Below are 23,318 nucleotides of genomic sequence, written 5' to 3' on the forward strand. Positions count from 1 at the left end.
TTTTTCCCAAACTCACCTGATCAGATTTTGAGATAGCCATTTTATCCAGTATAGTCGAAAAACATAGCAACTATATCTTTGAGGATGACTTAATTCCCTACAGCTCTCGGGGGAAGGACTGCAAGTTATGAACTTTGCCTATTGTTTAAATATAGTATTGGTTATTGGGATGTATACAAATTTCTTAAGGGGGGATATCTTCTGGTGGGGATGGAGGGTCGGGGGTAACGTGGGGGGATCTTTCCATGGTTGAATGTTTCATGGGAGAAGGGAATTTTCCATGAGGGGGTGCCAGATTTCCCATTATTATTTAGAAAAACACCAGAAACTAAATAAAAAATGATTTTTTTTTCAACTGAAGGTAGGGAGCAACATTAAAACTTAAAACGAATAGAAATTATTATGTATTTGAGTGGGTTCGCCCTCTATTCAATACCTCGCTCTTTACACTAAAGTTTTTAAGTACTTTCAAAAGAGCCATTTTTTGTAATTAAACGGTCATTGTCATTCAGGGGTCCTTCTTAAAGAATTGGAACAAAATCCAAAATTTAGCGTAAAGAGCCAGGTATTGACGAGAAGGAGAATCCCATCATATACGTAATAATTTCTGTTCGTTTTAAGTTTTAATGTCACTCAGTACTTTCAGTTTAAAAAACTTGTTTTTTTTTTATTATCTTCTAGAGCCTGGCCAAAATTAAAACAATGTTGATGAGTAATATTTACTTGCTACTAAATTGTTTTTCTGAGTACACCTCTATTTGGCTTGTTATGCTAAACAATGTCATGTTTCGTACAAACCTCATTTAGTAGTTAGTTAGCCGAAATATAACAACAAAAAACTTAGGGTAGGGTTGGCACTGGATCAGAAAATAGATTAATATCAGTCCTATTTATAGGCTGCCAAGTCTAGGTGATTTTCTTATGGAGGGAAAGCACCTTAAAATACACGAAGAATTGGCAGATTGAATAGAAAGTATAAGAAAAACAACAAGATTTGGGAGAAGGGGTAATGGGAACATAGTAAGATGGACAAATGTCCTCTTGTATATGCCTACTACAGAGCCATTTCTCTCATTGCATATTTTAAACCTTTAGGCATTCTTAATTCTTAAAAGCTAGAGACTATATACACTTTTTTTTCTAGTCACCCCAGAGTTTATTGTCTAAGAAGAATGTGGTTGGTCTGAAGTAGTGAATCGCTACTGAATCATTCAAGGCCATATTCAGAGGAGACATTAGGGGTTTCACCCGCGACCCGAAATGTTTGCTCGACTAGTAAAACGTAATAAAAATGCATAAAACTTATTTTTTATATGTGTTGGTTTTGTAAATCCCCGCTCCTGAAAAAAATACCCCCCGAACAAGTATTCTGAACACGGTCCTCGTCTCATTATTGTTGCTTCTTCCTTTGACCAGTATTTAGTGGCCATCAGTTCGTGGACGCCTTTAAATATAGAATCTCATTCAACCGTTTTATCTAAAAAGTGTTTCAATGTTCTGTTTTGTTACAAGTCCTAGCGTGTTTAAACTATCAAGGACAATCAAAATGAAATATAATTTTTGAATTGGTTAATCGGAAACATGCAAACCCATATATGTCATAAAAAAAGGAAGAATCGGGGATTAGATTTTAGTAAAAAGATCTTCAAACGCAACGGTGTAATTTCGATGGCAACGAGCACAAAGATTTATAAAAAAGAAACATCGGTAAAAACAACATAATTTTTTTTAAAAACCTATGGCACTAAGCAGCTTGAGAGACTGTAGCTTTCCTTTGAAGATGTATATATTCTTCGGAATTAGCATATTGTTAAGGTTTGAATTTTTACGGACGGAGTCGTCAAATTCAATGAACTAGTTTTTCTTATTAATATTCATGGTTCAACGCGGCAGCACTGACAAAAAGTGGCAGTGCCAAAAAAAATTCATAGTTCTTGAGCAACCAAAAGAAAAATCTTAGAAAATCAGGAGCGAATTGGCCAAAGATGATTTAGAGGACAAAAAAATTCCTAGTCCTATTTTGATATCCTTGGTACTTTAATTTATGTTTATTTATTTATGTTTTGTTTATTTATTTATGTTTATTGTTTTGCATTGCCTATCAGAAGTAACGCTATAGCGTTATCGACATAAATATATACTAAAATTTTTGAATTAGTATAAAATATTGACTGATTTAAATAAAAACTATGAAATAAGTTTTCATAATCATATCCATTCGTTCTAAGCATGGAATCTCAAATTAATTTATCCTGGAGTTAAGCTTAATAATCGTGCTGTTAAGCTTTAGAAATTCGCGTTCTTAAGAACTTAATCCCTAATCTTTTTTTCAATCAGATTAGTATTCGTATATATTAATAGCAGCAATGTTGACTAATAAACTGTATTAATAATAGTGCTGAATAATATTAAAACGAGAGATTGGTAGTTGTGGTGAGAGTGTCATGGTCAAAATAGTGATGGGATAATCACCATGGGATAATGGGCGTAGGAGTAGTTATCAGCTGTGGGAGTTCATAGGGCACTATGTCGCAAAATACACATAGGAGGTTGAAATGTAGATAACTTCGAACACCACACTGCCTTTCCATGACGAAAGTATAACAGTTCAAAATAGGGCTAAAACCTTTTAATCGACAGTGAACAGATATAAAATTCCAGCTAAAAATTTTATATCTTTTCACTGTCGATTAAAAGGTTTCAGCCTTATTTTGAACTGTGAAACCTTTTAATCGACAGTGAACGGATATAAAAATCCAGCTAAAATTTTTATATCTGTTCACTGTCGATTAAAAGGTTTCAGCCCTATTTTGAACTGTGAAACCTTATAATCGACAGTGAACAGATATAAAAAACCAGCTAAAAATCTTATATCTGTTCACTATCGATTAAGAGGTTTCAGCCCTCTTTTGAACTGTGAAACCTTTAATCGACAGTGAACAGATATAAAAATCCAGCTAAAATTTTTATATCTGTTCACTGTCGATTAAAAGGTTTCAGCCCTATTTTGAACTGTTATACTTTCGAGCGTGAAATGAGTGAGAGATACAGTATATAATTTTCAGATCGTTAGTAACAAATATATACTTCTGCAAAAAAAAATTGCTGTCAAGTTCAAGATGAAACAAGCGGAATTTTGATATACAATATTCAAAACTGCAACTGTTAAGTATTTTAGGAAAGTAGATCTGGTATATTTTGGTAAAAAATAAAATAAATATAACGCGGTATCTTTTGAGGGCAGCGTTTCCACTGGTCCAAAAATTTTAGTGCTTATTCTCAATTCTACCAAAAGAAAATCGGTATCTTCTAAAATTAACATGAGTGAGAAGTAGTGATTTCTATTTACGAACGTTTGCTATAAGCACTGCTCGAGATGGAAATAGATGAAATTTCTGTGAGGCAACACACGGAATAAAGCCCATACCATTAAAAATTAATTAATGCGAACGTTGTAAACAGAAGTTATAATCTCGTAAAATCGTGTCCATACTTGTCATCCCTCTTTTCAGATGGCACTATGTCTTTTGCCTGTCAAATAAAAACTACTAAAATGCGTATGTTTCTAATGACAGAACAATAAAAAGAGATACGTCAACAGAACAGATAGAATCTGACATTAATTGTCGGGTGAAAATTCATCGTATAATCAGTTTGTTGAATTCATCAAGTCTTTCTCTCCGTCTATCATTAAGCAAAATGATAACATCGTCTTGATAAAAAGGGTCATATACCGTATTTTAAACTACTTCGAACCAATGAAAACGCAAACAGATACGGAGACCACATTGCCTTTCCATCACATACATCAAAAACAAGAAGAACAATTGGGAATTCTTTTAACAAGACAGTGGAAATCTAATTTGAATGAATATTTTGGCCCTATGTCCAAGGGCCGTCCTCAGCAAAACATAAATATATTAAAGAAGAATTGGTCGTATTTTGTTGTGTTTTTATTCTTCCATATATTTATGTTTTGCTGAGGACGAACCATGGATATAGGGCCGAAATATTCATTCAAATTAGATTTCCACTGCCCTGCGAAAAGAATTCCCTGTTGTTCTTCTTGTTCTTGATGTTTGTAATGAAAACGCATCGTATAATCAATGTGTTTGATTTTTCGGTTCTTTCTTTTGGCCCATTATTCAGCATTGTAGTAATATCGCTTCAACAAAAAAGAGTCACATAACATTTTGGACAACCGAGAACCAATCAGCTGTGATAATTGCAAGTATGATATACGCAATTTTTGTAACTTTTAAAGAGAGCCAAAAAAACTGAAAAAAGTTTGTTGGCTTTCGTCGCTCTGAAGGATGAGGCTAATGGGGACAAATTACTTCGAACCAATGAGAACGCACCGTATAATCAACTCGTTAAATCTTTTAATTCTTTCTTTCGGTCCATCATCTATAACTGTAGCAATATCGCCTCAACAAAAAAAGGTCACATAACACCTTTTTGGACCGAGAACCAATCGGCTGTGATAACTAAGAGTGCTACATAGCCTACGCCATTTTTGCAATTTTTCAGGAGAGCCAAAAAACAGAAAAAAGCTTATTGGCTGAGGTCACTCTGAAAGATAGGGATCTGGCACGTACGCAGGAATTTTTTCGGGGGGGGGGGGGGCTAAAACCTTCGAAACAGCAGATATAAAGTAGCACCATTTTATTTAGTAATGCAAATAGCACGTATATCGGAAAATACAGATTAACTTTAATCTGTAGTATTGTAGCGGATGGGGGGAAGAAGAATGAAACCTCAAAAGTACGTTTTAGGCTCAGGTTATGTTCATAGTGATTTAGAACCAGTGTTTAATCTATTATATCCCACTGAAAGGGAAATTTTAGGGTTAACAGTGCAATATGGGTGCTGCGGGGGTAGTTCTTCTATTGCAAAAACGTAGATTTTAATGAAAAATGATAGTTTCCAAAATTTATCCTTTAAAAGCTGTACTTTATCCTGAAAAGGGGGCAAAACGCCCTAATATCAAGGATAATTCTATTTTGCTGTGAAAAGCAAACTCTCTTTAAAAAAAATAACAGTTCAATTGCTAATTACTTCAAAGAGGGTAAAAGTTAGACAGAAAATGGATTAATAATTGGGCAGTGACTTGACCGCATAATTGTATGCTGTAAAATCCCCCTAAAAAGGCTTCACACATGTATCTAGATTCTTAATAAATGTCCTATTTTTGCCAGAAATCCCAAGAAACCACGGAGTAATTAAACATTTCACAAAATTTCGGGGGGGGGGGCAGGACCGAAGGCTCCCCCTGCGTACGTGCCAGATAGGGATAAAGGGAACATATTCTAAAACCAACTTTTTATGCTCTTTTTTTCGACCAAAATGGCATATGTCAGTATGTTCACTTTTGATTACCACAGCCGCAATGTAAAGCCTATACTGGTAATCACTAACTTTCAAAGACAGACAAAAGTTACAATTTTTGCATTAAAAAATAACGTCCCTACATGCATTTGTATCCCCCTTTTTCGTTCACACACGTCTTATAAACACATATTCAAATAACAAATGTGAAAAAGCTTTTTTCTATGCTGCAGGACAATAAAAAATAAATACATCAACAGGACAGATAACATCTGACATTAATTATCAGGTGAAGACGCATCGTATAATCAATGTGTTAGATTTTTCAATTTCTCCTTTTGGCCCATCATTAAGCAACATGATAAACCATACTTACGTGGCAAAAAAAGAAAGAAAAGGAAATCAAATAATTCTTTGGCTATTAACCTTTTTTGTTGAGTTACAAAAAATCTTGTGCCTCTCAATCAATCAACGTCAGTATCTAATCATCTTTATCGTTGGCTGCTACTTAAAAAAAGGTAATCTCATGAATTTAAAGCCGTATGCAGGACTTCGATTTGTCAAGGGGTATAGGGTCAAGTAATTTACTTGGGGGAGGGACTCAGTGAAAATACAGTTAGTCAGACTGATATATTCAAAAGCTATTGTGCTGTTCAACCATCACGAAAACAAGTCTGCTTGTGTCACAGGCAACGCTCAACGTTGCAACGTTACTACACAAACAACAAGCAACGTTGTTGTTTTACAACAAGCAACTTTACAACAAGCAACGTTATTACAACGTTGCTTGTAGTAAAAGCCATTTGCCTTCAATTCATTGTTTGCTATTTTTTTCCTAGAACCACTTCATATGGGAGGGGTAGTAGTAGAAACTTTGGAGTGGACTTATTCCATCAAAAACATAAAGTTTATGTCATTTTTAATGTCAAAAGTGATTGGAGGGCAACCATCCCCCTCCCTTACCTCTTTTGCTATCCCCTTGCCTCATGTAATCTCCAAATTCGTCCGATCCAAATTTTGAAATTCATTTTGTTCATTTTAGGCTAGTCGCAAGGTCTAATAAATATACATTCGTGGAAAACATAGCCACCAAGGGCGTAATCCAGGACAAGAGCCGTAAATGACGCAAGTTGGCAATTGTTTTAACGTATATTGGAAAATTCATGAACGGAATGAAGAGATACTATGTGCATCCTGTTTGTCAAAAGGGCGTATCTGCCATATATAAGGAATGGCTAAGGGTATTAAGTAGATACTTTCAGAGATTGTGGAGCTAGACTAAAAACCACCATGTGTGTCCAGGTTGTCAGATGGGGGTATCTGCAATGTTTCATAAACGACTAAGAATATAAAGTTGAAACTTTCAAGGTATGTTGAGGTGGATGTCGAACAAAATAAGAACACACCATGTACATCCAGGAAGTCAAAAGTACGTATATGCGAAAACTCAGAAACGGATTAGGGTATTAAGTTGAAAATTTTAATGAACAATATGGGAAAGGGTATTTAATTAAACCAAAGACCCTATATAGATCTAGTTTGTTATATGAGTGCACCAAACAGCTCGTGGTAACGAACTGCAGGCACAGCTCAATAGTAACCAATTTTGATATCAATAGATATATCAAAAGAATCGACTTATTATGCTGATTCCAAATTATTCATTTAGTTTATTCTTTCTCATAAAAGCCTACGAGCCGGAAAAAATTTGCTTAATTTTCGAAAAAGTGGGGAAACACCCCATAAAAGTCAAAGAATTTTCATGAAAATCGCAGCATCAGTTAAAAATTCCTATTATAAAAATTTTAAGGCTCTATCTACAAAAATGTGGAAATTTGTATTTTTTGCCAGAAGAAAGATCATGGATGCGTGTTTATCTGCTGATGTTTTCCTCCAGGGTTGATTGTATCGAACTACTGGTCCTGAAACATAGGAAGAAAGCTGATTTCAACGGAAACTAAAAGTTTTAGTCCACTTGTTGATTGATCAAAAACATTGGAAATCTTAATAAAGCCATTTCGGCTATTTGAACAAAATAGTCATTTTGATCATCACATTTTGAGGGCCCCAAAACTATGCCTATGCAGATAAGATGACTACCCCACAACTGGAGTTAGATCTTTAAGTTATAAAATTTCCCCATTGTTTCCGTATAGTATTTGTTATTGGGAAGCATATTGGTATTTTCTAGGGGGGGATTTGTGCTCGTGGTGTGTTTTCATGGGGATAATTTTCAGTGGGGAGAAACATCTTCGGGGTAAACTTTCCACGGGAAATTTCACTCTGGGAGATTTGACAGAATTCTTATATCAAATTTTTTTCATTTGTCTTACTTTCACTTTGTCAACTCAATTTTGCATGTGGGGATGTTCCAGGGGAATTATCCTGGAGAAACTTTCAGCGTGTTTTGAGTTCTGGGAAAAAATTTCCGTGGAAGGTGGAATTCCATAATGATGAGAAAAATAGTTAGAGCTTAAAGTCTTTTTTCCAATGAAAGTATGCTAAGGATAATTCTTCAGGCTAAATTGTCTGCAATTAATTTTACGGGGGAGGGCGAAATCTTCAGCGAGGATGGAATTGCCCAGAGAGAATATAGAAGGGGTATTTTTTGTGGGGGGAACTTACCAAGAAGGAGTTTCCCGTAAGGGGAGGGAATTTTTCATAGCGGGTGAGCCAGATTTACCAACATAATCTGAAAAACGATCAGAAATTAAAGTAAAAAAAAAGCAAGTCTTTTAACCAAAAATAAGGAGCAACATTAAAATTCAAAGTGAACAGAACGTATTCCGTATATGAAGGGGTCGACCCCCCCTCATTACCTTGCTCTTTACGGTAAAGTTTGACTGTTTGTTCCTATTTTGTAAGAAGGAACCCTGAAACACAAGGGCCGTTTAATTAGAATCAGAAGCTTTTTTTAAAGTGTTCAAAACTTTGGGGTGATGAGCAAGGTACTGTGGTTTATATACGGAATAATTTCTGTTTGTTTTGAATTTTAATGTTGCTCCTTACTTTCAGTTCAAGAAACCCATTTTTTATTTAATCTGTGATAACTCAGAAATGACCAAGGGTGTTAATTTAAAACTTCCTGGGAAGAATGAGAAGGAGTGTTTTACTAAATCATATTTGTATCCAGGTTGTCAAATTGTCACATCAGCAATATCTCAGGAACAGCTACGGATGCTAAAATGAAACTAAAGGAATGCTAAGGGGTATATTGATCAGCAGTCGGGCCGAAGTTTAAAATTTAGGGAGGCTTAGGGTGGGATAAAGTGGGCCTCAAACTTAGGATTGGGAAGGGGGCAGGGCAAACGAAAAGACACTGTGTGTATTCTGGTCATGGAGATTGCCATATGCAATGTCTTGAGAACGGTTTGGGGTTTGAAGTTAAAACCAATGGTACTGTTTGGGAAGGGAAGGGCATGGATAGGACAATGGATTTTCAAATTTTGCATTGGGAGAGGGGAAGTGGTATAAAAATAAATCTCTCTGATACACCAGAACATTTTGTGCTATAAGCTTCTATGGGACTTAAAATGTCTACAGAGTTAAATATCAAAAGGAATTATGCCTAGTCCTAAAAAATTCAATTTTCAGGATGACAAAACGGTCTATTTATAATATATTGGGGATGACATGGGAATTGCATACCTAGATCATATGAGAATTTCATATTTGATATCTCATTATCAAGCAGTTTGTGGTTTGTTATCAAGGTTAATTAAAATAAACAATATTTTACCAACTTATCAAAATGATGTATCAGCAAAATCTTGGGAACGGCTGAGGGTATCACATCGAAACTTTCAGTGAGTGTTTATGGCATCGGGAAAGGAAACCAGACGTTGAACTGTGACTTGGGAGGAGAGATTTGAATTAAATCAAATGATACGCCATGTATCCAGTTTATCAAAATACCATATTTGCAATATCTTGGGAATAGCTTGGAGGTTGGAGTTAAACATTTCAGGATGTGTATAAAAAAAAGAATGGGTTAGGAGCAAGTTATTCCTAATTTGGTGATGAGAGGGTAGTGTAGTTATAGGTGCTATGTCACTGATCCATCTTAATATTTTTGCACTTAAGACATCAATGCGATTTAGAATTTATTCATGTTTGACTGTTAAGGTAAAACACTTTTGCAAAATAAACTTTAGAATTATTCCTAATGTGAACCGACAATAAAACTATTCCAAATAAAGACGAACAAAGACTAATTAAAGAAAAAATTCAAAAAACAAGTATTTTAGAGAAATTAATACGTAAGACGAACGGAAATGAAGTCCTATAATAATTAAAATATAAAATGAGCAGAAATTACTGCCAGTAAATAGATGAAACCTAAACCGAAAAAAAAATTAGAATAAATAATCATATCGAACAGAAAGAAAACAGATACTGCTATAGATGAGTAAATGAATCTCAAAATGAACAGAAATTGAAAGAAATATCGAATCAAACTTAAAATTAACCGACGTGAACACAAAAAGGAGTTGGGATATCATTTCTTAAGCCTTCTAAAGGCCATAGTGTCATTTCCGGTTTACTGAAAACTAAATACGTTTTGAAGATCGATCTTTTATGATCATAAACAGGTTAAACAATAAGTCTACTTTAGCTGGTTCTTTCCAGTCATCTGAAAAATAAAAATACACTGATCAAAAGACATATTTTTTTACATAAAGATACAAGACACTCAAGCCGTTTAGAGGATTTTCGAGAGGGGAATATTCACACTTTTATTTTTAAACCTTGATTAGCCTTGTAACATTCTTCTTTTTTTATGCTAAGATAAATAAAGATTTTGCTCGTAATATAAATCGTTTTCAGTAAAGCGCAAATGACTCCGTGGTCTTTAGAAACTTTAGGGGGCTCTAGTCCTTCTAAAAGCCCTGTAGATTTGTTAAAAAACTGATCAATTTGAAGGCACAAAAAATAATTGTGTTTTAGATTAATATTAATGTTGTTGCTATTTCTTTTGTTACCCTAGCGTCAAGTCTTCAGAAGAAATGTATACACTATTACATTAATGAAGAAGACCGAGGTTTTCTTCGGTTCTTTGCTGCTCAAACTCTTAAGACTTCAGGAGGAATTAAGTTATTAATGAATTAATGATAGATAAATTATAAAATATTGCAAGCAACAGACAAAAATATCAATTGAAGGGGGGATGGGGGCATTTGCCCCATTTGATTTGAAAAATGCCTTTTTCGATACATCTTCATTGAAAAATCCCCTTTTCTGGGGTATTTTCAGTGGAAAAACTGAAAAATCAATAAATTTACCCCCTCCCCCTAGATTAAAAAAAAACATCTTGACCCCCTGTCTTCTAAATTTAGTGAATGTACGCTACTGCCAGAAGAGTATTGAAGTAGCTTCTCATGTTCTTGTTGTTCCACTTTTTTAGACTTCAGAAGGAAATAACACAATAGCAATATAAAGAGTTAATGAATGAAATCATTCTAGGAGAACATTGAAATATCTGCTATCATTTTTGTTTCTCCAATTTTCAAGTCTTCAGAAGGACAACAAGTGCAATTTTTCATTTCGATGTCGAATATTACTGCGGAAAATGGAAGTTTTTGCTACCCTTCTAAGTATTTGGTAGAGATCCTACGAGAAAAGGCAAATGAAATGGAGAGGGAGGTAAGTCATTCATCGACAATAAAACAAAACCTATATTTAATAACAAATATTGAGCAAATCACTTTTGCAGGTATAATTTCGAAGGAAAATTATGCTATAAACAGAGATAGAGATGGGAAAAATCGAGAAGAAGGAGGTTTAAGACCTTACATACCTGTGACCTATCCTTTTTCTTTTTACTTTATCTTGTTTTTCTATTAGCTTTAAACAACTAATATCCTTTGTCATAATACTACTACTTGCCCCCTAAAGCACCACCAGGCCACCTGAAGATACTTTAGTGGTGCAGTTAGGGGAGCCAGGGAGGGCAACTGTCCCCTAGTGCAAACTCTGAAGGGGAACCAAACCGAGTTTTTTGTCAACACTAAGATCTACTTATATTTTGGTAGGGATGTTGGGGGTAGGGAGTAAAATTAACGTTTCCCCCTTGTGCTAAAAATCCTAGCTTCGCCTCTGTCCCGATCCCCTGATTATTCAGTCAAACACAGTCCAGTTTAACGTTTTATGCACTGTTTGCTAATATTTGCGTTACCGGTGCCTTCTACTGCTTTCCGTACTATTTTTAACCTGATGAAGGGAATTCAAGGCCTCTGCTTCAATTCTCAACACAACAATGGTTAAAGGTAAATCAGAACTGACTGAGCTAGGATATAAAAATAAAGATTTTTTTTATCCTATCAGTGATGTTGTCCATGTACTTCATTGGATGTTATATTGCAAAATAGGATATTTTTATTCACTACAATAGCTTTAAGCTCCTACGAGCATATCAATATTGAAAAAAAAAAACACTAAAGAATTACAAACAATCGAAACAAATCGGAACGATCACTAGCATACGCTAGCGATCGTTCAGGGAATTATTAGATAGTACCAGTCAGGTCTGGTACATCTGTCTCGAAAACTAAACAAAAGATTTGATTTTGTTTAGAAATATTCGCACCAAATTATACACAAAGTGGGTAAAATTCCATACTCCTTCCTCCTTGAAACCTCATGTCTTACCGTCATAAAAGGAAGAAGGCAAGACTTATCCTGTCTTACAACGAAGTCCGTCATTACTACCAGCACAGAGGAAAGTCAAAAAGGTGTACAAAATTCCGAATCTAATGTTGAAGCATCGAAGAAGTTACATTGCCTGATTAAAACAGCATCTGACCAAAAAAAAGCAATTGTAAAAATATTATCATTTTTCCTAAGATAAATGTTTTCTTCTATTTATTTGTTAGTTACCATTTAATGTCACTTTTTTTATTGTCTTTTGTTCTTCTTGAAAGCCTTCTAAGTCTCCTCTGCTTAGCCTTTCATTTATTTTACTCCTGCTTGACGAAATTTAAATTCTGGTCTTGTGTTTCATGTTCCATATTTTAATTAATTGTCCTGATTTAACTAGTTTTTTTTTCGTTTGTGAACTTGTTTTTTAACGTCTTCTTGTGCTTCATGTTTTAAATTTTATATTTTTGAGCCTGGAACTTGAGATTTGGGTTGATTAGCTTGTGATTGTCTTTCTGCAATAAAGCATTATCTTGTCCCAGATCTTACCACAAGAAATTCTAATTTCTGTCATTCTGTGTCACAATCTGCCTAATTTGGGCAAAAACAGCCCACTAGCCTTGAATATGATATACTGATATGACTATTTAGAATAACCCTTGAACAATATTGGAAAAAAAATGAAAAATCAATAATATAGCAATAAGAGAATAATGAAAAATCAAGCGTTTAACTGAAACCAAAGACCAGTACGAATAAAAATTTATGTATTTACGAGGGGGGTAAAAAGAAATGTAGCAAAGTAAGAAAGAAAGCAGGTCCAAAGCCAGCGGAATTAAACCCAGTCTAAGGCCTTGTCTAAGGTTAGTGGAATTCAGAGACGGACATTATACCGTGGCTGTTCCACTTGTGTTTGCCAAATACTAAAAAGAGTAAAACAAAAACAATAAAAAAAACCGCCAACCTGGAAGTAAATTAAGAAATAAAAATTACCCCTTAAAAATTGAAATTTTCAAGACTCAAATGAAAGTGTGCTGCACACTTGCAGTGCAACTGATGTCCTGACTGCTCTAGGACTAAATCCTATGAGGAGCATAGCTCTAGAATTTTTATTGGGGAGGGGGGCAAGATGGGTCCACATCCGGAGAATAAAGGGACCTGGGCTATATAGCAATTTTTTCTCCCAATTTTGGGGGGAAAGGGGCAACTGCCCCTTGCTTCACCCCCCTCAAATGTCGCCACTGCTTCCCAAGTCAGAAACATTGAAGGTTTTTTTTTTTTTTTTTTTTTTATCTAAGAACAAATAGTTTTTACAGGCAGACTGAAAAAAAATATTTTTATTTTCATTACTATGTGACGAGTTTTCAAAGCTCCCTTCAATGTGAGTAGAAGGGGCTGATCAAACACAACCTGGCTAATCACTGTGTCCAGTTTGAAGAGATTTGACAATGACTTAGGCTGGCCTCTCTCAGATTTAAATAATTATCAGAAATAATTAAATTAAAACTTAAACATTTAGAAACCCCAAAAAATGGGTGTTTCCCTGTGGATTTGAAAGTATTGGCATCTATTTTTCGAGCTATTTCTGTTTAAATAATTTTGGTTGAGTTTTTGTCCCCATCTTCGGTGTTTGAGAATAACGGGGAAGGACGGTATGATATGTTCCTCCAGGTATTTAATAGTTATCTCATTCTTAAAAAAAAGGAGGGTTTCCTTTGCTCCTGTCTTGATAGTGATATCAGAAATTGGCTCAAAACAAGAAAATCAACTTTTGAACTAAAAGAGATACAGTTTCCTTTTTGACGCTAATGAATACTCCTTGAAGAGCTGATTAATATGATGAATAAGCTCTTTTATACAAAGACATTATATGAGGTAAACCCCCTTTGAAATCTTTAGTTTTTGAATATAGACTTTGTTCAAAAACCTGGACCTAAGAACTGGACCTAAGAACTGGAACTGCACAACAAAACTGGAGATGGAGAGTAGATCCTTGACGTTACTTACCAGAGCCTGCAACTTTGCATGATGAGCTGGAGAGGCTGATCTACATCCGTTTTTATTCAGTTGAGATCAACTATACTGTTTGGAGGTTCCACGTGTTGTCGCGTCTATTCAAAAAGAGCTTGAAATTTAAAAAAAAATATTAGGGAAAGATGTATATATATATATATATATATATATATATATATATATATATATATATATATATATATATATATATATATATATATATATACCTCTGTTTAAATAATTTTGGTTGAGTTTTTGTCCCCATCTTCGGTGTTTGAGAATAACGGGGAAGGACGGTATGATATGTTCCTCCAGGTATTTAATAGCTATCTCATTCCTACAAAAAAAGGATGCTTTCCTTTGCTCCTTTCTTGATAGTGATATTAGAAATTGGCTCAAAACAAGAAAATCAACTTTTGAACTAAAAGAGATACAGTTTCTTTTTTGACACTAATCGATACTCCTTGAAGAGCTGATTAATATAATGAATAAGCTCTTTTATACAAAGTCATTATATGAGGTAAACCCCCTTTGAAATCTTTAGTTTTTGAATATAGACTTTGTTCAAAAACCTGGACCTAAGAACTGGACCTAAGAACTGGACCTAAGAACTGGAACTGCACAACAAAACTGGAGATGGAGAGTAGATCCTTGACGTTACTTACCAGAGCCTGCAACTTTGTATGATGAGCTGGAGAGGCTGATCTACATCCGTTTTTATTCAGTCGAGATCAACTATACTGTTTGGAGGTTCCACGTGTTGTCGCCAAGCGTCTATTCAAAAAGAGCCTGAAATTTAAAAAAAAATATTAGGGAAAGATGTATATATATATATATTATATATATATATATATATATATATATATATATATATATATATATATATATATATATATGTATATATATTCACGAAGACTACTAGCGCTAATATGCTGTGTCCGCGACTTTAGCCTAAGGTTTCGAGCCTGGTTTTAGCCTGAGTTTTTACCAGAATTTGCCATTTTAGTGAGGTGTTATCAAAGTGAAATATTAAAATCTCCTCTCTGATGTATTATTATATTCGTAACAGGTTACCAATAATAGGCTTATGTTTAGGGGGGATTTTATAGCTATATTTTCGTGCTCACTGGGTAAAATATGAGGCTCAAAAACGACTTTACACATTGTATTCAAAATCTGACCCCACAATTGCATCGCCAACAGTTTTGCTTACATATTTTTTGGGAAATTTTATTAAGTTTCAATTAATTTTCTTAAGGCTAGGAAAGCTTTAAAAACACCTTTTATGTTCAGATCCGACACGCAATAATAAAAAAGACAAAAAAACAAAAACTATTATTGAAAAAAAAAATCTGATTACATGCTTGAATATAGCATGCTAAGCTGCATTACCAAACTTTACTAAACAATCAAGTTTCTCTTTTCTTGCTTTAATCAAACATGAAGAATGAAATTTTGAAACAATAAGCTTAATTGTACTATTAATTTGATTAATTAATTCAAAATAATTTGATTAATTAAATCAAATTTTTCTTGATAAAACAAATTTTTAATATGAAAGTGTCAACGTATCTAGAGCACCATACGCTGCATCATAAACACATTGACTTGCATCGCCTAAAGTTGGTCATCCTCTACCGAAAGCTAGCATCTACATTTTTCTGAATTCCAATAAAATTGGAAAAATAATCTTTTTTCTTTTTGAAACGGGAGAAATAGGTGAAAATACATAGTTTCTTAAATAGCTTATCAAACTTGATTTCCTTCGGTTTAGTCACTTTGCTTTCTAAAGGACGTAGGTTTGTAATTGTATTCGTACTAGAATTTGGATGCATATATAAAATCTTTTTTACCTCTGTTGAAACTAGGTCCAGAAAAAAGGCACAGTAAATGGAAAAATTATGACCGTGCCGTTGGATTTGCCGTGTTGATGGTAGGGTTGTTTGTAGGTACAGATGTAGACTTTGTAGATGTAGGCCAATATAAATTTTTCTGTAGATGCTAGGTTTTGACAGAAGATATCCGAGTTGCTATGTAATGATTTGTGAGTTAAATACAGCCAGTACAAGAAAACTTCAGAGAATCTTTATGTAAAAATCAAGGCTTTTGGGAAATGTCTAGCCACAATTTGGTTTTAAAATGCAAAACTACGTTAGGAAAACTCCTTTGAACAATTAAAATGTGTTTTTCTTTTAATTCAAGGTACCTACATTTTGCCAAAACAAATTTAAAAATATCTTTTGAATTTTTCCGTTAGATTCGTCACTGGCAATAGTTGGGGAAGTCCATCCACAATACAATGTCAAATTTTCGTTTAGGTACTAATCTTCGGCACAGGCCAAAAAAATTTCTAAAGAGTACTTTTTTTGCTAGATTGAATTATCAACAATTTTACTAGCAAAAGAAATTTTAAAACTGTATACACAAAATTATGCGAAATAAAAAAAAAATGTAATTACAGTTTGAATTGAAAGGGCTACAATGCATGAAAAGTCCCCAGAACAGTTAAGATTTGTTTTTCTTGTCATCAAGAGCGCGCAAATTAAAAACAAAAATAAAAATGTTATTACGGTTTTAATCTGAGTGATAGAAAATATTTGTGCTATAATAATTATTGATAATTTTCACCGAAAGACAATACTTGCTTTATGAATTATTTTAAATATTGTATCAAAATACCGAATTTTTAATTTTGCTACCAGCTTTTTTGTGATGTTTTGGGAAATCTGTTGACCTGCAATATAAGTTCTAAGAAACTGATAAAATGCATAATTTTAATATAAAATTTGCGCTATATTAGTGCTGAATTTTATAAATATAAAAGTATTCGTTGCGAATTTAACGAGTTTGCCAACTTTTACTAAATTTACAATAGCATCTGTTGTAGATATACCGATTTTGCTTAAAATCTGCACTAGTTTACGAAGTAGTTGTTCGTAAGTTTTCTAATTTTACCAAACTTGATCTAGTTTACATATTAATTGGTTGCAAATTGCAAATTTGCCGAAGTTTACTTTACCTTTTTTTTTTAACCTAAATCATTGAACTTGCGAAGTCAATTTAGTAGTCTTGTCTTGTATATCAACTAAATATATGGTAGATATATTCGATAAAGTCCGTAGTAAGATTCAAGCCTTATAATTTTATAAGAAATTTGATTCCACCTTTATGCTATTTATTATTTTAAAATTACTATCGAATTTAAGTTGAGTTAAAGAATTAACTTATGTTTGAATTAAGCGTAAAAGTTGCGCTTGAAGCTAAATAATAATAAAAAAAAATTGTGTTTCCCAGTTTTATATAATCACAGTTAAATTTTTTGTTACAGGATTTCTAGAGTTATCATTAGTTTATCTCTTTTTGTTTATTCCAACACTTTCCTCCCTGTCACAATTTCCAGCAATTTGTCTTTCATTTTAACAGTCCGGATGTGTTTTTGCCCATTGGCTGGTTTTCTGTGCCCTTATCCCTTTTAGGTCTGAACATCAAAAATCTGAATTTGAAATCCTTACAATCGAAAAAGGCAATTTTTGCAACGTTTCTAAACACTGAAATGAACATGTTGGCTGATATAATACGTCAAATAAAGACGCAACTTCAGCATTTTCGCGTTTTTAGCACTTTTTTTTCTGGTACCTGTTTATTAAACGAAATAAACCCAAGAAGTAAAGTTAAGTTAATCCGATGAAATGTAAACTTCGTAGAACTTTTAGTTTAAGAACTTTATAAAATATAACTTTATAATAATATAGTTTGGGCTATATATTTGCACACTAGGGGGGGGGGTAGAGTATCTGGACAGCACTTAGCCTAACTTAACGTAATGTGACCTACACCCCCCCCCCCTATTGTACAAATATATAGCCCAAATTATACAAGTACAATGAATTCCGTCACCCCTCATTCCTATTTAAGGCAATGAAGCTGGCTTTCTGAGACCTAACCTAGGCGTAATTTTTGGCTGTGTATTGTTTAATCAACAAGTACCGTACACTTCTTTTTAACATTATGTTTCATTCCCTGCGCAACCGCCCACCATAATTAAACTCCCTGATTAAACTCATCAGGGAAGCTCAAATTAGAAATAAATATTGGCGACGGAAATTAAGGGTCCCAAAGTATAAAATTGGTCCAAATTCTTCACAGGTATATTTTGTTATAAAATTCTTAGCGAAAACTTTTTATAAAAACGGTGTGTTGCCCTTTGTCAAAAATTTAAAACTGTATGATTGGATTGAACTCAAGGCCCCGTGACTCAAAAAGAACATTGGATAACTTGTACAAAAAAGGGTGTAAATAAATAATCAGTGTCATAAGGAAGTTTCAATACTTTTTTAACTACAATTTTTGCATATAATCTTGGTCAACATAATAGGCCATTAAACTTTTGCAATCCGTTAAAAATTGCTTTGCGTGGTTGAAAAATGCCAGTTAGCCATTACAAAAAACAGGACAGACATATTTCACTGTTGAAACTACTTAATAATAGTAAATTATGTTTGTTTCCTTTTTTGAGAAATCACAGGAAAACCACAAATTGCAAGAGTTACTAATGGTTTGTTTTTGGCGCGTGCTATTTCCTAGCATTATATTTAATGCTTAAAATTTTAATCAAAATTTGATTTGACTCCTCTTACTGATTGTGCTTAATTTCAAAATTAATTAGTGCTTAAAACAGCTTTTCGTAAAATTACCACGTGCTTCCGAACATTATTTTTGCACATCTAATTCACGAAAACATAGGGGATTGGGATTTTTTTTTATGAAGATAATAAATTATATCTTAAAATCTGGGGGAGGGAGGTTGGGAGTGGTTTTGGGTTTTTGGATTCTTAATAATGGAAATATAAGAAAAAAGGTGTAAGGGTTTCTTAAATTTCTTATGAAGATAATATACCTATACAATTATTCAAATTATTAGTTATTCATTATTCACTATTTAAATTGTTAAGTATTTTTAATTATTCAAGGGTACTAAGTTGAAAAGAGTGACAGATGGGAAAGCATATTGGAAATACATAATTTGGGCCATATATTTGCACATTAGGAAGGGGGAATTGGGGTTAAAGTAAAGTAAAGTGCTTTTAGGAATAATATAAGTAAGTATTTTAGTAGTTTTAGGATTACTAATTTAATTCCTAATAGCGGTTCACTTTATAACACCGCCACTTCTCTAATTTGCAGATATATAGCCTAAATTATATATTTCCCATGCATTTTACTATACATCACTCTTTCATTTCAACTTAGTGCCAGATGATTGATGGAATTTAATAATGAGTAAATACTGATGTAGGCATAATGGGAAAGATAAAATAAATATTCTCAAAAACCTGGCGGGGTGTTGGTCTTTTTGATTCTTTTTGTGAAAATATAAGAAATAAAAGTATTTTACAAAATCTAGGGGCACACTTTTTCTATTTTTTATCTACCAAAAATACAGAAAATAAATTTTACAAATCTTAATGGCAGTTATTCTACCTTCTGCCCCTTGCTTCGTCTTTGCACCCTTCAATTGGCACCTTTGTCCGTGCATACTTCTCAACTTAATCAGTGCTTAATTCGGCTCTCCCAGCATTAGTACGTGCTATTTCCTAACATTTCATTTACAGTTTAAAATTGTAATCAAAACCTGATTTGATTGTTCTTATTCAGCTTAATCTCTGCATGTTTACTTCAATAAAATATGTAACGAAAGTTGGCAAAAAAGCGAGTTTCAACTTTGAATGCCAAAATTCTAAAGTATTCTTTGAGATTTAAGTTAATAAACAGGTTAGCAACATTTATCTGATTCGTATAATTGCTTATGTACGAATTATAATGTAATAAAATAGCTTTTTCCCTTTTATTAGCTTTCATTGACTCTAGATGAATTTTAAGTTATAAACATTTTATTTTTTAATTTTTATTTTTAAGATTTGATTGCATTAATACTTACTTTTGCCAATTAGAAAAGGGTGAAACATCCACTTGGATTATTGTCTACTCCTAGATTAGGAAAAATCTTTTCCTGGAGTTTTCAATAAAAAAAATACCCTCTTTGTCTTTTTGTTGAAAACAATCGGGAAAAACAAATCTAACCCTTCACGGATTTTCAAAAAATGCATTTTGTAAAACCCGAACTTTTTCATGAAGTGATACCTTGTTACTATTCGTTTTAATATCTTGATATTTATAATATTTCATATATATTTTAAACTTGTTTTTGGTTCTATTGTAACTGAACTCTTGTGTATCTGAACCCCTTGCAGCTGAACCCATCTAACTCAACCCTCGTGCATCTAACCCCAGGGGAAACGGAGCCCCTGTTTAACTGAATACCCCTGTGCAAATCCACCCTCATGTAGCTGAACCCTTGTACAGCTGAACCCCCTGTGCAACTCATCCCCATTCAACTGAACTCTCATGCATCTAAATTCTTTTACTGCTGAATCTTCGTATTAAGAAAACTGCCATTAATGCGTATTCAGGAATCATATCTATTATTTAAATTCTTCTTAATTGTAAATGTTTATCGCGGAAACAAATTTACTTAAAAGAGTGGATACTGGCCCTACTGTCTACAAAAAACTATCCACGCCATCTAAAGTTTGGCGACACTTGGCATTTTTTAAGCTTTGAATTCCCTTTTCTTTGTCGGGAACTGAGAGTAAATGCTTATTAGTACCTTAGTTTTACCAACTGTACTAATTAAATTAATTACTCTTATTATTACATTAAAAATCCAAGCGTCGCCAAACGCTAGATGGATTTGATATTTTTTTTTGTCGACACTTGTGCCAGTTCCTATTCTTGTAAATAACCAATATTCTTTGAAGTATCCCTTTAAGAAAAAAGCAAAAATTATTTCGCTTATGACGCGATGTTGCATGTTGAAACAACTAAATCGCTCTTTGTTCAAGGGCACAAGTAACAGATTTTAGTTTGCAAAAGTATCCAACTTTCACCAATTAAATATTGTACGTTGCATTCCATTTCTACACCAAATTGGTACAGTAAACAATAATTGCTGCAATATTCGCTCTTTGTCAACGTTTCAACATTTTCAAAGCATTTTTGTTGTTAATCTGCATTTATATCTCCTCTAAGCTGTAATTTTCTTGTCAGCGTTTGATAGACACTGATAGACATAAAACAACAAACCTAGCGGTGGGCGCCGCTTTACAACAACTATCGTCATTAGTAAATATTAAATTTGAATCTCATATTTAGCCCCGGCACGTATACAATATTTTAAATGGGAGGGGGACTTGAACCTCATTTGAATATGAAAAAAATGTGAGTTCAGTGGAAGACACAGGCCTCGAGACCCACTCTGAACATGTCTGACTCATAGACTACACTTATTCTGTAAGCACATACATACGGGTCTATTTTTTTTTTGGGGGGGGGGTTTCTGAGATCTTGGGGGGAGTTTCTAAAGTGAATTCGGGTGAATTAATGGCTAGTACAAAAAGCTATGGGAAAGCTCTTAAAGCATCAAGATGCTTCAGATGATGGTAGGGTATTAGGGCATTGATCCTCTCCCCATCCCGTGCAGACCTAAGAGAACTATGAACGTTTGAGGAGTCTGGATTTAAGAATGCACTCTTTTTGGTAATTGACACCGCTCCCTCCAACAGTAGCGTTTATTGACTCTCATCTCTTCAACAACTTGCGGGCAACTATGTCAAACTAGGCATAAATGAATGAAATGTAAAATAAATCAACACAGCTCAAGGTAGGGTATTATTTTCTTATAAATTGGGAGCATATCTAAGAATTTTTGTTTGGAAGCTTTTTGAACCTATTCGGGCCGAAGTTACTTTTTAGGGTGCAAACTGGCCAAAAACGCTACCGTTTTCGCGCTTGATCAGCAATTGGCTCATTTTGCAGTGTATCCGATATATTTCACTTTTACTCTGATTCTGGAAATAGCACCTTTTTGCTCCGTGTCATCGAAACTCCTCAGCTTGGAGTTGACTCCTTCTGAACAGAGTGATCCCGTGGCTTGAATTAACTGAGATTAAGGATCCTTGAATTATTCAAATATAAGAAGAAACAGAGAGAATTGGACAGCAGTGGCGGTTGTGGCCTCTCTTGCAACCGGGGCAAAATTTTTGGTTGGCGCCCCCGCCCTGTCTCCCACAAAATTTTCAGGAGAATTTGAATTAAAATGGAATAGTTGTGGGTATCAAGTCTTGGCTAATTGTAGAAAAGCCAAGACAGATAGTCCAATTGAGTCAGAGGCAATTCTGGCATTAGGCCCCCTTATTAGGATTGTATAAAAATGATGTTAGTTCATTTATTAATAGATAGATATGTCTATCTATTATCTGTCCATGCGTTATTCCTGGGGCCAGTAGAACTAAGGTAGATAGTCATAGAGCTAAGATAGTCATAGAACTTGTAGTTTTCCAAGTGTTTGGTCAAACGGCATGGGTAAACGGCGGAAGTAAATGTGCCTGTTTTATTGGACCAAATTTTTCAAATTTCTCAATTGAACTTAATTTTCATTTAATAAAAAAAATTGATTTTAAATTTATTTATATTTTTAATATTTAAAATTTATTATTCAAAAAATTTAATTATTCAGTTATTGTTAATTATTTAATTTACAATTCTCTAATTGTTATTATTTAGTTTTTTGTTTTAATTTGCTTTTATTTTACTAATTAAATAATAGTTTATTAATTATTTTCATTCATTATCTGCGCCTACTGCTTTATTTTATTAAAAAAAGAATTAATTATAACCATTTGATTAACTGTTTGAAATTTTGCGCCCCTAAAATTTCTGCGCCCGGGACAAGTTTCCCTTCTCTCCCCCCTAAAACCGTCTCTTATGAAGAAGCAAAAAGAAAAAAAAAGCAAATGAGAACAATTTTACAAAGCAACTGCTACACCTTGACGCAGCACAGACAAACACATTAGCAAAAATACACGCATATAAAAAATGAAGAAAAAGAGAGTCTTTCCATTTCCTATATTGTTTCTTCGTTGCAAGGTTTTCTCTTTTCTTCGTCAACGATCACTTCAAGTGGTCCTCGATGGCTTCATATCAAAAGAACACCCATTCTCATCAGGAGTACCCCAAGGAAGCAATCTTGGGCCAAATTTTTCTTGGTGTTCATAAATGACCTAGGGGACAAACTTGTGAAAAAACTTCACCACTTTGCTGATGACACGACAACAAAAATATCAACTGTAAAAGACGAAGATCCCAGCGAACCCCACAAGGAGCTTCAGGCTGACCTTGAGAGAATTGAGGCGTGGTCAGATGGCTTGTAAGTTTTAACGCATCGAAAAAAAAGAGCACCTAATTTCTAAGGTGCGTAATATGAGGCGCACATCCTGATTTCC

At 33.9% G+C, this 23,318-nt stretch overlaps 1 protein-coding gene across 1 annotated transcript in view; it reads left to right on the forward strand.

The window, feature by feature from the left end:
- LOC136032701 (uncharacterized) overlaps positions 1–23,318 on the forward strand; it is a 78,408-nt gene that overhangs the window by 27,056 nt on the left and 28,034 nt on the right. Inside the window, exon 4 of the mRNA XM_065713005.1 lies at positions 10,792–10,971. Coding sequence (XP_065569077.1) covers positions 10,792–10,971 — 180 coding nt within the window. The remainder of the gene's footprint in view (positions 1–10,791; positions 10,972–23,318) is intronic.

The sequence above is a fragment of the Artemia franciscana genome, chromosome 11 (assembly GCF_032884065.1).
Source record: "Artemia franciscana chromosome 11, ASM3288406v1, whole genome shotgun sequence".
Taxonomy (NCBI): Eukaryota; Metazoa; Arthropoda; class Branchiopoda; order Anostraca; family Artemiidae; genus Artemia; species Artemia franciscana.